The 14,991-nt window shown below is 46.7% G+C and overlaps 1 protein-coding gene across 3 annotated transcripts in view; it reads right to left on the reverse strand.

The window, feature by feature from the left end:
• The window catches only part of DDR1 (discoidin domain receptor tyrosine kinase 1), a 68,573-nt gene that overhangs the window by 15,181 nt on the left and 38,401 nt on the right, over positions 1-14,991 (reverse strand). For 2 of the 3 annotated variants that reach the window (XM_030197409.1, XM_030197410.1), the window contains 9 exons: positions 13,514-13,661; positions 12,558-12,660; positions 12,247-12,433; positions 9,052-9,298; positions 8,800-8,955; positions 5,811-5,962; positions 3,449-3,656; positions 2,907-3,014; positions 1,855-2,111 (listed from right to left, as the gene is read on the reverse strand). In XM_030197409.1, coding sequence (XP_030053269.1) covers positions 1,855-2,111; positions 2,907-3,014; positions 3,449-3,656; positions 5,811-5,962; positions 8,800-8,955; positions 9,052-9,298; positions 12,247-12,433; positions 12,558-12,660; positions 13,514-13,661 — 1,566 coding nt within the window. The remainder of the gene's footprint in view (positions 1-1,854; positions 2,112-2,906; positions 3,015-3,448; positions 3,657-5,810; positions 5,963-8,799; positions 8,956-9,051; positions 9,299-12,246; positions 12,434-12,557; positions 12,661-13,513; positions 13,662-14,991) is intronic. The other variant, XM_030197411.1, reaches the window with a different exon arrangement.

Raw genomic sequence — 14,991 nt, forward strand, 5'->3', positions numbered from 1 at the left:
CCCTGCTCTTTTCCATGGCCCCTCTTTATCTCCCCATCTCTTTCTGGCTCTCCCCTGCTTTTTTCCATGTCCCTGGCTCTCCCCTGCTCCTTTCCATGGCCCCTCTTTCTCTCCCTCTCCTGCTTTTTTCTATGTCCCTGGCTCTCCCCTGCTCTTTTCCATGGCCCCTCTTTCTCTCCCTATCGCTCTCTGGCTCTCCACTGCTCTTATCCATGCCCCCTGGCTCTCCTCTGCTCTCCCTCTCTCTCCTCCTACCATTTCCCGCCAGTGACCACGTTCTCTTTGCTCCCTCCGGCCAGGGCCTCTTTGCTGCAGCGCTGACATAAGAAGAAAAAGAAGCGCGGGGCCGCAGCAGCGTTCAGACATGCGCTGTCGGCTCTGCCGGTCCTCTGCCCCCGGAACGGGAAATTGACGTCACGGGGCAGAGACCGTCAGAGCCAACAGTGCATGTCTGAACGCTGCTGCGGCCCCGCGCTTCTTTTTCTTCTTCTGTTATGCTGGCTGTACGTCTCGTTCCTGGCTGCCGCTGCGCTGCTCAACAGAAGCAGCAGCAGCAGAAGATTTGAACTCGGGAGTCGTCTCGGGCTGCATTTAGAGAAGGAGGTAGGCGGGGCCGCGGGGAAGGTCACAGCTGGGCTGGGGAGGCTTAGCCTCCCCAAGCCTCTTATACGGGGCGCCTATGCTTCCGAGCTTTCTAGTAGTGAATAATAACAAAGACCTGCTGTGGGGTACAGGAAAGCCACTGAAGAAAGCCATGGGGTAGAGTAGAGATACAAAAGTACAGGCACATCATCATTGAAAAAGCTGGAACTGTACATAGGGACAGAGCACTGTTGAGACTGCTGTACCTGTCAGCACCAAGTTAACATTCTTCTGTGGGGGAGAGGGCAGGGACTTCTGGAAAGGTCTGGCACACCCAGGGACCTTAGAGCTAGGTTAGTGTGCAAACATCTGGAGACTTAATGAATTGTCTATTATAAGCAGGGGATGTCTGGTGTTACTTACTCTCAATCTCCTATAAAGGGGGTGTCTGATAGGGCTGTTTATTTATTTACTAGTAAAACAGGCCCGTTTCTGACACAAATGAAACAGGCGCAAGCAAGGTTTTCCTCAGAGTGTGTATGTTTGAGTGACTGTGTGTGAGAGAGTGAATGTGCGAGTGTGTGTTTGTGACAGAGAGTGAGACCGCTGGGTGCGAGAAGAGAGAAAGGAGATGCCACGGGGGGGCGCCAACTGATAGTATGCAGGGGGGCACCAGAGACCCTAGGCACGGCCCTGGTTAAGTGACTTGCCCGGAGTCACAAGGAGCTGCAGTGGGAATCGAACCCAGTTCCCCAGGATCAAAGTCCGCTGCACTAACCACTAGGATACTCCTCCACTCAGTTCTCAGATTAAAGTTCTCCAAGCCATTCTCGTCGACTCTGCTGTTGTTTTTTTTGCTTGCTTGCTGTGTGCAGAGTGTGGAGGACTCTTGTTTGCTACTCAACACAAATTTTTAAAATCTATCCCTTGCTAATTAATTACTGTTACTTAATGCAGTTTATCTATTGATTTATCTGTTGATTATTGCCCGATCATTAACATCTGGTATAAAGCTAAAACGATACACACAGAAAGAAAAAGCTAACGGGGAGAGGAGGGAGTGTCTCGACTCACAGGATGGAGACTCCCCTTGATTTCAAGCTCTATAAAATGCTACCCCGCATCACCCTCTTAGGAGCTCCCTTACCCCAACATAGGTGAGCAGAAAACAGAAACAACTTCCTCCCTCCTCCCACCACATCCATTCCCACACACAACTGCTCCCTCCACCTGCAGTTTTCAAATATCTGACCCCCCCTCCCCATGACCTACCTCTCCAAACTGCCCCTCCCCCAGCTTCTCCTTAAACCTCAGTCGGGCACGGGGGAACTCCCCTACGGCAATATCCTTGCCAGAAAGGGCATCAACAGCCAGGGCAGGCACGGCATAGGTGTTGTTTCCAGTTACCCCCTGCAGGTTGATGATGTCGGCCTCGGCATAGTGCGGGACGTTGTTTGGTGGGGGCAGGGGAGGGGCAGCTGCCGCCGCTACCTTCAGGGGATCCGGTTCCGTGTAATCGGGTCCACGAACTAGACCAGAGAGAAAAGGAGGAAATGGGGAGGGGAGATAGACACAAAATAGTCCAGTAATAAAATAGAAACTGAAAACAAATCACCTCTGCAGAAGAAAAGAAGGGTCGAAACTGGAGGTCAAAAGCAGTCGGGGGGAGGGGGGGGGTGGGGAGAGACAGATGCAGCCACAAGGACAGTGTTTCTGTTCCCTCTTTATTAGATCCCTACCGAGTTGCTGTTTTTTTTTTTCCATAAGGAGGTGGTGTTATAGGAAGGGAGGAACAGCCAGGAGCTAAGAAAGAGCAGTCTTATCAGAGCCAGAGAGGGAGAGAGAAGGATCAGCAAACAAGTGTGGGTTAAAAATCAGAGATGGGTGAAAACTACGGAAATCTAGCTTTGTTTTCTACTCACATGCCCGGGATTCAAGGAGGGGATTGGGAGGGGTCTTTAAAGCTCGCCACTGAAACTTCCCAGAGCCAGGAACTAATTTAAGTGCAGAGAAAAGGGTTGAAATAAAGCTCCAGATGCATAGCGGATTAAGCCAGTCTGGGTTTTACTCCGAGCACAAGCAGCCTCACCAAAACAAGTCAAGAGCAAGTCTGCAAATCAAAAAAAATAAAAAACCTCAGACAGTGCCTAATATGACTCAGAGTAAATCCTGGAGTGGCTAAGATTGCTCCGAAACAGGAGTCTTAGGATTATTCCCTGCAGAGAAACCTGGTTCAGAGGAAAGTGTGAGGAGCTTCTGGGAAAGAACATTTCCGTGTCTCTCTTTCTCTCTCTCCCTCTCTGCTGACTGTGGCCCGCTCTTACCCTGGGTGTTGATTGGCTTAGCTTGGTCCTGTGGCCAGCCGAGGCCTCCCATTGGCTGAGAGTATGCTGAGAGGAGGAGCCGATAGGCTGGGTTGGTTAGCAGGAGAGCTGTGGGAGACGAGGGAAGACAAACAGATGGATGAGACCACCACACGCATGCACACACACACACGGGTACACGTGCAAATCCACAACTCAGCATTTGCACACAAACCTGTGCAAATGCACATGAACATTCTATATGATGAACAGATGCACATACCAACAAGCTAACATGGAAAATGTTGCATGTTTACATTATCCCATCCATAAACACACACACGCACACAAACATACATGAGAGGACGAAAGGAAATGATTGGGGTGGACAGAAAGGGGTGATGGATGTGGGAAAAACACCTGTAAAGTCAGCAGCTGACTCCAGGTCAGCTGGGACAGTCCAAGTCAGCCTTGGTTTTACCCTGTTGCATCTACAGATCTGTAACTCCTGCTTTTGCTAAAGGCACCGGCCTCAGCCCCATCTCTCCCCCCCGTCCCCTTACCTGAATTCTCTGAACCAGTAGGGAGCTCAGGCAACTTCATGCGGGCTCGGCTGGGTTCCTGGTACTCCGTTTCCCCACAGCTAATACGCTCGTAGCGGTTGGAGGGTCGGACATGGCCCAGGGAATTCTGGGTATTGTTGATGACAATGGTGTCCCCAGGGACAGAGAGGTGGACAGTCAGATCTTCCTCAGACATACGACGTTGGGCCTTCAAGATGGGAAGAGATGAGCTGGCATGAAGGGATAAATGACCCAAGTACCCCCCCCCCATTATTGTCATACCGAGTACACCCCCAGATATACAGTGGTGGAAATAAGTATTTGATCCCTTGCTGATTTTGTAAGTTTGCCCACTGACAAAGACATGAGCAGCCCATAATTGAAGGGTAGGTTATTGGTAACAGTGAGAGATAGCACATCACAAATTAAATCCGGAAAATCACATTGTGGAAAGTATATGAATTTATTTGCATTCTGCAGAGGGAAATAAGTATTTAATCCCTCTGGCAAACAAGACCTAATACTTGGTGGCAAAACCCTTGTTGGCAAGCACAGCGGTCAGACGTCTTCTGTAGTTGATGATGAGGTTTGCACACATGTCAGGAGGAATTTTGGTCCACTCCTCTTTGCAGATCATCTCTAAATCATTAAGAGTTCTGGGCTGTCGCTTGGCAACTCGCAGCTTCAGCTCCCTCCATAAGTTTTCAATGGGATTAAGGTCTGGTGACTGGCTAGGCCACTCCATGACCCTAATGTGCTTCTTCCTGAGCCACTCCTTTGTTGCCTTGGCTGTATGTTTTGGGTCATTGTCGTGCTGGAAGACCCAGCCACGACCCATTTTTAAGGCCCTGGCGGAGGGAAGGAGGTTGTCACTCAGAATTGTACGGTACATGGCCCCATCCATTCTCCCATTGATGCGGTGAAGTAGTCCTGTGCCCTTAGCAGAGAAACACCCCCAAAACATAACATTTCCACCTCCATGCTTGACAGTGGGGACGGTGTTCTTTGGGTCATAGGCAGCATTTCTCTTCCTCCATACACGGCGAGTTGAGTTCATGCCAAAGAGCTCAATTTTTGTCTCATCTGACCACAGCACCTTCTCCCAATCACTCTCGGCATCATCCAGGTGTTCACTGGCAAACTTCAGACGGGCCGTCACATGTGCCTTCCGGAGCAGGGGGACCTTGCGGGCACTGCAGGATTGCAATCCGTTATGTCGTAATGTGTTACCAATGGTTTTCGTGGTGACAGTGGTCCCAGCTGCCTTGAGATCATTGACAAGTTCCCCCCTTGTAGTTGTAGGCTGATTTCTAACCTTCCTCATGATCAAGGATACCCCACGAGGTGAGATTTTGCGTGGAGCCCCAGATCTTTGTCGATTGACAGTCATTTGTACTTCTTCCATTTTCTTACTATGGCACCAACAGTTGTCTCCTTCTCGCCCAGCGTCTTACTGATGGTTTTGTAGCCCATTCCAGCCTTGTGCAGGTGTATGATCTTGTCCCTGACATCCTTAGACAGCTCCTTGCTCTTGGCCATTTTGTAGAGGTTAGAGTCTGACTGATTCACTGAGTCTGTGGACAGGTGTCTTTCATACAGGTGACCATTGCCGACAGCTGTCTGTCATGCAGGTAACGAGTTGATTTGGAGCATCTACCTGGTCTGTAGGGGCCAGATCTCTTACTGGTTGGTGGGGGATCAAATACTTATTTCCCTCTGCAGAATGCAAATAAATTCATATACTTTCCACAATGTGATTTTCCGGATTTAATTTGTGATGTGCTATCTCTCACTGTTACCAATAACCTACCCTTCAATTATGGGCTGCTCATGTCTTTGTCAGTGGGCAAACTTACAAAATCAGCAAGGGATCAAATACTTATTTCCACCACTGTATCAATGCATCTCACTCCTTCCCCACAACGTACTCCACTATTCAACCACTGAAACTCACGCCCTTTTGCCAGGCAACACACCTCATTCGTGTTCTACAGCACCCCCTTCTGTTTTGGTACTAAAATCCCACATCCCATTTGCCAATGCACCTCATTCTTGCCCCATAGCACCTCTCTCTATTCCAGTACCGAGATCCCCACTAACAATTTGCCAATGCACCTCATTCTTGCCCCACAACACTCCCTGCTATTCCAGTACTGAGATACTCACATAGCGCTCTGTGAATGCACCACATTCCTGCCCTGCTGCACCTCTTGCTATTCTAGGGCTACAACTCACATTCCCAGTCATGCTAATGCACCTCACTCCTGCTCTGCCACACTTTCTGCTATGCTGGTACCTATATCCCCCTACACACATCTATTAGTGCTAAACTTGTCCCTCCCCCCCCCCTTTAACCATTTACCTTCCCCAGCAGGTTCCTCCAGTATTGTCTCCAAAGGATGAGGAAGATCACCACCAATAGGAGCAGGATTATTAGCACCAAGCAGCCAATCAGGATAGAGGTGTTGCTGCTCTCATCCTTGGCTATGGGAAGGTTGACCTTGGGGTCCAGATCTGCGGGTTGATTGAACAACATAAAGACAGAGCAACGGCAAAAGGTCTTCCAGTCCCAACCATCAGTTCCCCATTTTAATTTAAATTAAATTAAACTCTGGTTCAAAGCAGATCAGATGATCTCCACAATAATCCAATGAAAACTAACAAGCCACAGTTATTGTATCTTAATTCAAGAACTTATTTCAGATTTTAAAAATACTACAATCTCAGAGTCATTCTAATGGATATTGGCAGGTAAGCCAGGTTTTGAAAACCTTTTGGAATTCTCTAGAAGAATTAATATCCCTCACTATACATGGGAAAGAATTCCAACCGCTTTCTTGTGCTCTGAAAAAGAGAATGACACGGGAACGAGGAACTGCAGTAACCGCGGGGATGGGGCAGGGCTGGGGACAGAGCCCACATGAACGGGAACAAACTGTCCCCGTGTCATTTTCTAGTTGGAAGGGTAGAGGGTGGTGGTGGGAAGGAGGGTTATTATAGCTGCTCACTGTTATTTCTGTTTTCTATTTGTAATTTATACACAACAATTATACAGCAGGTTGTTCCTTTTTATACTTTAATAAAAAGATTTAAATATAATATCATAAGTGTTCAAGGCTTCTGTAGATGAGGACAGAGCCCACGGGGCAGGGACAGGAACAGAACCTGTGGGGACGGGGCGAGGACGGAGACAGAACCCACAGGGACGGGGACAAACTTTGTCCCTGTGTCATTCTCTACTCTGAAATTGATAAAGGAAGCCGTAGGCAATGACGAAAAATGTTCATTTACCGACGGAATGCAACAGCTTACAACATGATTTCAATATTCATGAGCCAAACCATTTAGGTTCTTAAATACAAGTGAGGCTGACCTTCACCAAGAGTAGTTTTGCCCAATATGCGGTAACCCAATCTGCCCAACCTCCCCCAAGTACTAATTTGGCTGCAACATCACAACAGTCAGAGGAAAGGTAGATGAATGGGCTCAGACCAGCAGGAGCAGATGGCTCTGGCCTTGGTTCTGTCCCAGTGCACATTGGAGCTTGTGGTTTCTCTTTCTTCTTATAGAGACTTGTAGAAACTGGGCTTGGCCTGCTCCTGCTGACCTGGGGCCAGTGGCGTACCAAGGGGGGGGGGGGCGGTGGGGGCGGTCTGCCCTGGGTGCACGCCACTGGGGGGGTGCCGCGGCGCGCGCCTGTCGCCCTGTCTCTGAGTTCGCATGTGTTCACTGCTCCCTCTGCCCCGGAACAGGTTACTTTCTGTTCCGGGGCAGAGGGAGCAGTGAACACATGCGAACTCGGAGGCAACAGGCACGCGCCGCAGCACCCCCCCCCCCCCCCCCAGCGGCGCTGCCCCCGGGGGGGGGGGCACATCGGCGATCAGCCCGGGGTGTCAGCCAGCGTTGAAACGCCACTGCCTGGGGCCCATATTATGAGTGGGAAGACTGGTATATGTTGCGTTCTTTCCATGGTCAATATGCTCCATGGTACTTCTTACCGATGCTTTTTTTGTAGGAAAAAGGTGCCAATACTCATACAGTGCCAACCTTAAAGGCAGGGTTACTATCTATGGCTCCACCCCTACAGTAGCCACATCCACAGTAGCCACACCCATTTTACCAGCCATGGAGCATGTAAATAGGTATCATTGAAAATAGTACACAAGTCCTTAGGCCCAACAAAAGAACCCATAAGCTTGACCATAAACTAATATGTAGACAAAAAAAAAAAAATCAGCTGAACCCCCCCACCCCAAACCAGACTCTGGCATGTAGGATAACACCAGAGAAACAAAAATATTTCCCTCTTGCTATAAAAATACACATACATTTCAAATATTCCATTCACTACATTACAAATTAACAACTACAAATAAAACAAACAAAAATATTAGCACAGCTACCGCACGATTTTATCTTAAAATAAAAATAAAATTCTTTTTTCTACCTTTGTTGTCTGGCCATGTACTTCTTTTCATTTGTGTTAGTCCAAGTCTCTGGTTTCTACTTTCCTAATCTTCTCTTAACTCTATTGCCAGGATTTCTTGTTTGTCAGTTTTCTTTCCTTTTCCTTTCAGCTTTCTTTGCTTTTATTGTCTGCCTTTAGCCAAAATTAGGTCTTTCTTACTATCCAAACTTCCAGAATTTCTCTCCTTGTCCCCTCTCCCCCCATCCAGTATTTCTCCCCTTTGTCCCCTCTTCCCCCATCCAGCATGTCTCTTTGCCCTCGCTCTCCATCCAGCATCTCTCTCCTTGCCTCATTCTCTCCCCATCAGCATTTCTCCCCTTGTCCCCCCTCTCTCCTCATCCAGTATTTCTCTCCTTGTCCCCCCCCCCTCTCCTCATCCAGTATTTCTCCCCTTGTCCCCCCTCTCTCCTCATCCAGTATTTGATTTCTCCCCTTGTCCCCTCTCCTCCCCACCCAGTAACTCTCCTAGAGCCACTGCTGCTTCTCCCAACCAGCAGCAGCAGCAGGAAAATCAAGAAGTAAAAGGCGCAAGGCCATACGGCTCAGACACGCATTGTCGGCTCTGCCGATCCCCTGCCCTTCTGACGTCAACTTCCTGTTCCGGGGCAGGGGATTGGCAGAGACGACAAGGCGTGTCCTAGCGCTGCAGCCCCGTACCTGCTACTCCTTGCTGTGCCCGTGGCACTGCTTCTGCTCATTAGGAAAAGCAGCGTGGCCACAGGAGAGAGGCGGGAGATGGGGAAGAGGGGAAAAATAAGTGCCAGAACGCACACAAAAAAAGCTTTGCTTCTTAATAAGATCTTCCATTTCTGATCTCTGAGTAAAATCATCAGCTCAACTCTCATCCCCTTCCAGGCATAATACTCTGCTCCCCACCCCTCACCAGAGCCTGTGAGGTTCGAGCCACCAGCGTGATCTTCTACTTCCATGCCCTGTGTGGATCCAGGCTCCACCAGTCGTGGAGGGTTCAAGTTTTCCCCAAGTGTTGGCCGAGGGAGCCACTGGCTAGTCTCGGTCACATCAGAAGAGCCAACCACATCTGCAGAAAGAGTTAAAAGTAACCTTTAGCCTAGGACAGGACAGGTCTCCTTTAACAGTGCCTGAAACAAAGGCAGGTCTCCTGCCATAACATCACCTGACAGGAAGGAGATCTCGCTGAAGAGCAGCCAAGCATCCGAGAAATAAAAGTGACAGCGAAGGAAGCGGCCGCTCCTCCCCTGCAGCGGAACAGTGATGGTGCGAGCACTGGGGTCCCGGGTGTCGAGCACCAGTGGGAATCCTATAGGATCAAGCTCCCAAGGCAAATGAAGGCCGCGTCTGAAGAAACAGTCCACGTGGCGGAAAGCCTGCACCCCGTGAGTGTGAATATTATTGCAATGCACCTGCAGGTGGAGAACCAAACAGGGAAATGGGTTACCAACCTGTAAGAGCTCTAGAAAAAGAGAGAGAGAGAGAGAGAGAGAGAGAGAGAGAGAATGAGACAGTCAAAACACATAACGAGAAATACATGTGGTATGCTGCTGCCAGAAAATCTTTGTACATAAAGGCACAAGGCAGCAAAGCTTATCCACTGGAAAGTATGTAAACTCAGCATTGCTTGTTCAGTCCCACACAGTAACGTGTATATAATCTCCATTTGTTTTTATATTTGAAATTCCAGCATGTTGCCTAAGCTGGCTGTCACTGCTTGAGCTGAGGGTCCTTACAATCTGTGCTTTCACAGATTGGCCCCTGCATGTAACCCACTGGAGTCCTGGCAGATGCTTGTGTCAGCGCCCTTAGTGACATGCACAGTGCCTTAAGCCCAAGGACCGATCCTGTTGGTCCCTTTCCTTGCCCGGTAGCTTTGTGGGTCTTCTTCAAGGAGGTTTGATTAACAGGAGACAGTGTGACATCACAAGGCTGAAGCCACTCCACCAGAGGAGGTTTTCATTCTCACCAATGCAGCAGCTGCCATCTTGGTACACCCAAAACAATATAATTGATATGGCAACAAGCTCCACCTACTGGCTTCAGACCAGATAATAGGCCAAGCATGCTCCTGCCATCCCCTGTTAAACGAATCTCCTTGGTCATCTTCTTGCACCCCCCCCCCCCCCCCCCCCCCCAGAAATCTCCATTTTAGTTCAGTACTTGCCATCCAGCTCTGCCTCTTTTCCTCTCTTGGAAAGTGGACTCTCTGTTCACCTCACTTCCCCTTTACACCACTTAGGATAAAGCGGTCTATACGTGTTTTAAATAAACAAACTTATTAGCTTCTTCAGTTTTATTCTCTACATTGTTCCATCTGTGCAACAAAATCAACACATTCTTCACACACAACTTTCCGAGTTCCAGCTAATCTTGCAATAGACAATTGAAATTCAAGAAAAACAGAGCCTTCCTCGAGAAAGTTGGGTGGCTGCTTTAGCTGGCTGACTAGTAATGCATGTGAACATGTTATGAGGACAGAACACTGCAACAGTAGAAAAACAATGGGATCCCGACCCTGACAGAATTGTGGAAAATGAAGTTGTGATCATCTAAACAGTCATATGCTGACCAATAATAAGCTCAATGCAAGAAACCCAGACACAGTGGGAAGAGGGGGGGGGGGGGGAAAAGAAAAACAACACAAGAACTGCATTGAACATAGTTCCCAATATGAAGTTATTATTCTCTGTGGATCATATGGCGAGAGGGAAGACCCTCAAGTACCAGAAAATGCAAAGAGAAAGCAAGAAAACGTGGCATAGAGATACAAAAATATTTCCCATTGTTTTGGGTAACAAACAAAAAAGTGAGGTGAACTCAAGGAGGATGTCAAGAAGTCTTTATTTCTAAGAAACATAAAACCGACCCGACAAGGCCGTGTTTCGGCACAAAAGGCCTGCCACAGGGGTCAAGTGGATCTCACAGAGGTTTGACAACCAGGATGGTTAAATTTTGTCGTCACAACACAAGAGATTCACTTGACCCCTGTGGCAGGCCTTTTGTACCGAAACACGGCCGTGTCGGATTGGTTTTATGCTAATTACAATTAAAGACTTCTTGACATCCTCCTTGAGTTCACCTCACTTTTTTGTTTGTTGCTCACATTTGTGTGAGGGACCTTTCCACCTCTTTTTTTGCCCATTGTTTTAGGTGCCACTGTCTTGATCAAAAAGAATTTGAAAACACACCTGGATAGGTTACCTACACATATTACTCAAGAAGGAAACTCTCTTTGGCATAATGCAAGTATGATGGCAAGCGTTAGCAGTAAATTTGAAAGATTGAGATCATACCCCACATATCTTGGTTTAGGTCCATTACTGTCATGGTATGCGCATAGAGGGACACTACCCATGAAACAGCCACCTCGATAAAGTGAGATCCCACAGATTCACAAACATACCAAGAAAGAAACACAATGCTCTGTACATAAAGACCAAAACAAAGCTGAAAATCAGTTACAAATTTATCTAACAGTACAATGACTATTAAAAATCTGTTTAACATAAATAAGCAGGAAAAAGACCTCAAAAATCTGCTATGACACTTTGATTATTGCATTGTGTCAGAAATGACTGTAATTAAACTCTGGAATTAGTTCCTGGAGAATGTGGTAAAAGCAGTTAGCTTAGCAGGGTTTTGAAAAAAAGGTTTGGATAACTTCCTAAAAGCAAAGTCCATACACCAATATTAAGATGGACTTGGGGAAAATCCACTGCTTATTTCTAGGATAAGCAGTATAAAATCTATTTTACTGTTCTGGGATCTTGCCAAATCTATTTTACTGTTTTGGGAACCCGGATTGGCCACTGTTGGAAACAGGATACTGGGCTTGATCGGCCTTTGGTCTGTCCTAGTATGGCAACACTTTTATGTACTTATCCTATCATCATTGGTCATTAAAAAAACCTTCCTTAATTGTTTTTAATAAGTAATGTACACCAAAAACAATTTTTTATGAAGACTTCCAAATCATCTTCATAACATATTAAAAAAAAAAGCAGGAGCTTAGCTTGAATCTCAAAGTCCTGACGGAGATCTCCGTTTCACTTATTTCAAGCTTCTTCAGAGGAACTGTGATGCTGTTAAAGAGCTAAAAATCTGCAAGTTACCATATATTTAATTTTTAGCAATTTTCTTGCACGCAAAATGGCGTATTATGTTATCACAGATAGCGATATGCTTTTTAACAGTCATTGTGCTGTTAGATAAATTTATAATTGATTGTCAGCTTTCTTTTGTTGTTTGATAATCAAAGTCTTTTGCGATTGCTGAAAATTCCCCTAATTTATTTTGCGTTGGCCTGTACATAAAGACACACATGCGGATGAAGGCATGCAACCAGCCACTCACTTACCTTCATGTAGGTGAATTCCCTCAGTTGGTCGAAGGCAAATTCCATTTCTAGGAAGCCCTTTCCAAAGCTGTCATTTCTCCAACCCACGTAGTCGTAACCCGGCCACACCCGCTGTTCTTTCATGTGCATAAAGTTGTCCGCGCCCACAATGCCGTCTGTCAGCTGGCCCAGGCCACCATACTGCAGCCTGGGGTAGGAGGGGGAAGAGCGGTAAGGGGTGAATCACAGGTCACGTCACTGCCAACAGGGGGAAACAGATACAAGTGAGGGGGAGGGGCCAGTGCAGGTAAGGGGAGGCAGACAGCTCTTACGTGGAGACGGTGAATCCGTCATAGGTGGAGTCATTCAGATTGATGGACTCAGAGGATAGCTTCATGATTTGGCCTACTGGGGAGGTGTATGCCTGAAGACCATCTAAGACCGAGGAGGGGGAGGAAAGAAATAGGAGAAGAGAGTGTCAGATACAAGAAAAAACACACACACACAGACAAAAAAAAAAAAAAAAAAAAAAAAAAAGACTTCACACTCTCTCTCGCACAAATGCACAGTAACTTTCATATTCAGACGGACCTTTTGGAGAATTCATTGGACACTGTGACAGAAAGAACAACCCTTTTGGTTTCATTTGCGATGGAACTTGATAGAAATTATGTTTTCAAACTGTATTTTAGACATTTAAATGAAAAATTTCTGGGGGAACAAGTTCGTATTTACCCGGATTTAAATAAAGAGACTCAATTGCGGAGACGAGAATTTATGAGGCTTAGGCCTAGAGTAGTGGCTTTAGGTGCTTTATTTGTGTTAAAATTTCCATGTCGCTGCATTGTATCTTTTGATTCAGTAACTTATATGTTTCTTGATCCCCTCAAAATGAAACTTTTCATTAGCTCTAGAGAGAATAGTGGAACTCAAACCTGAATGTTCAATAGGTTTATCACTGATATCCAGCTGTAAGAATATTGCGTGCCACCGCTCCTAGGACATTATTTGTTATATATACTCCTTAAAAAATTTTTCCTTGTATCTTGCCTCGACTTTATATTGTGGTCTAAAAGAATATGATTTATTTCCTTAAATTGTGAATTCACTTTATGATATTTGCTTTTTTCTGACAATTTAGTTGTAACGACTGAATGTAAAATAAAAGTTAATAAAAAAAACAAAACTTTCATATTCAGAGTCACTGTCACAAGTATTATCACAGAGCTAAGCCAGGTTCCGAGGGAGACAAGACACTCAGGATAGTTTCCCAGGGAGGAGTCCTCACCTTGCCACAAACAGCCGTAGAGTTCCACCCGAAGACAGACACTCATCAACCGGTCCGCCATGGGGTAGAAACGAACATAGCGGGCGATGATGGGAGGGCCCAGGTCCTTCAGCACCACCTCGTGTGTATTGTCATTGCCTGCGATGACCTGGAAAGGTGTTTCAAGAAGGTGTTATAAGAGGTCATAAGACAACTGTGAAATACTGGAGGTGGGGTGTGTCACATCCGGGCCACAGTCAGAAACAACAGTCATAGTACTGGCCCGGTGTGACCAGCCATTCCCAGCTACAGTCACTCCTGTCCAGCCACCATCAGCCGCTTTGATTTACTTCCTGTGAATCGCAACATACCCAAAAGAGTTCAGTGTGATTTACATAGCAAGAAAGCTGGACGTACCAGGAAATTACCATTTAGAAATAACAGAAAGTGCCAGTTCATCAGTTTTTACCCAAAACCTCTCTCAAATACAAAACATCTTTGGATTGGTATAACAATTCCACCGTTTGGCTGACAAATATGGTAAGGCAGCAGCTTATAGCATCTTATATCGCGCCCCTCTTGGAGAAGGGAACGTCCAATCTGAACTTTTTCCTACCAACCTTCTATAAAAATGGAAATAAAATTCCGATATTCAGGTACTATTCCATATAATAGCAAATAAAATCAAAAGTATATAGTTTAAAAATTCCCCTCGCTTCAACCGGAAACCAATGTGATTCGACATACAGTGGGGTCACTCTTTCGTACTTAGATTTGGATAAAATCAATCTAGCTGCTATATTTTCAGCAGTCTGTAACCTCTTCTTTACCATACTGGTGCAATCAGTAACATGCAGGGGCATAGCTAGGTGGGACCACGGGGGCATGGGCCCCCACAGATTTAGTCCTCGCTCTCTACACTTTTGACCCGCTGCTGCAAGGTACCTTTGCTGACGGGGGTCCCCAACCCCCGCCAACCTTAGTCTTCTTCAGCGCCGGTCTCCGGCGCGATCGCTGATCTGTGCTGTGAGTCCTGACGTCCTGCACGTTATGGCGGCGGGGGGGGGGGGGGGGGGGGGGGTTGCCGGGCTAAAATGTGCCCCCCCACCTTGGGCTCTGGACCCCCCTCCCACTGAGGTCTGGCTACGCCCCTGGTAACATGTAAACTGTTAAGCCACATTGAACCTACCACAAGGATGGAAAATGTGGGGTCCAAATGCATTAAATAAACATGTCTATGCAATAAATTAAAAAAAAAAAAACATGTTTATCCACTCCTACCCTTGCTGAGATAACATTTAACCATCTCTCTGACCTCATGTGCAACTTTCTTTAGATCAATCACCTTATTTTCTAACTTCTCTTACTCTCTTACCTACTGTATCTATGGAACCCTTTTACAAAGGTGGGCTGAAAAATGGCCTGCGGTAGTGTAGACACGTGTTTTGGGCACGCACAGAATCATTTTTCAGCGCACCTCTAAAAAAATGCCTTTTTAA

The sequence above is a fragment of the Microcaecilia unicolor genome, chromosome 3, assembly GCF_901765095.1.
Source record: "Microcaecilia unicolor chromosome 3, aMicUni1.1, whole genome shotgun sequence".
In the NCBI taxonomy this organism is placed as follows: Eukaryota; Metazoa; Chordata; class Amphibia; order Gymnophiona; family Siphonopidae; genus Microcaecilia; species Microcaecilia unicolor.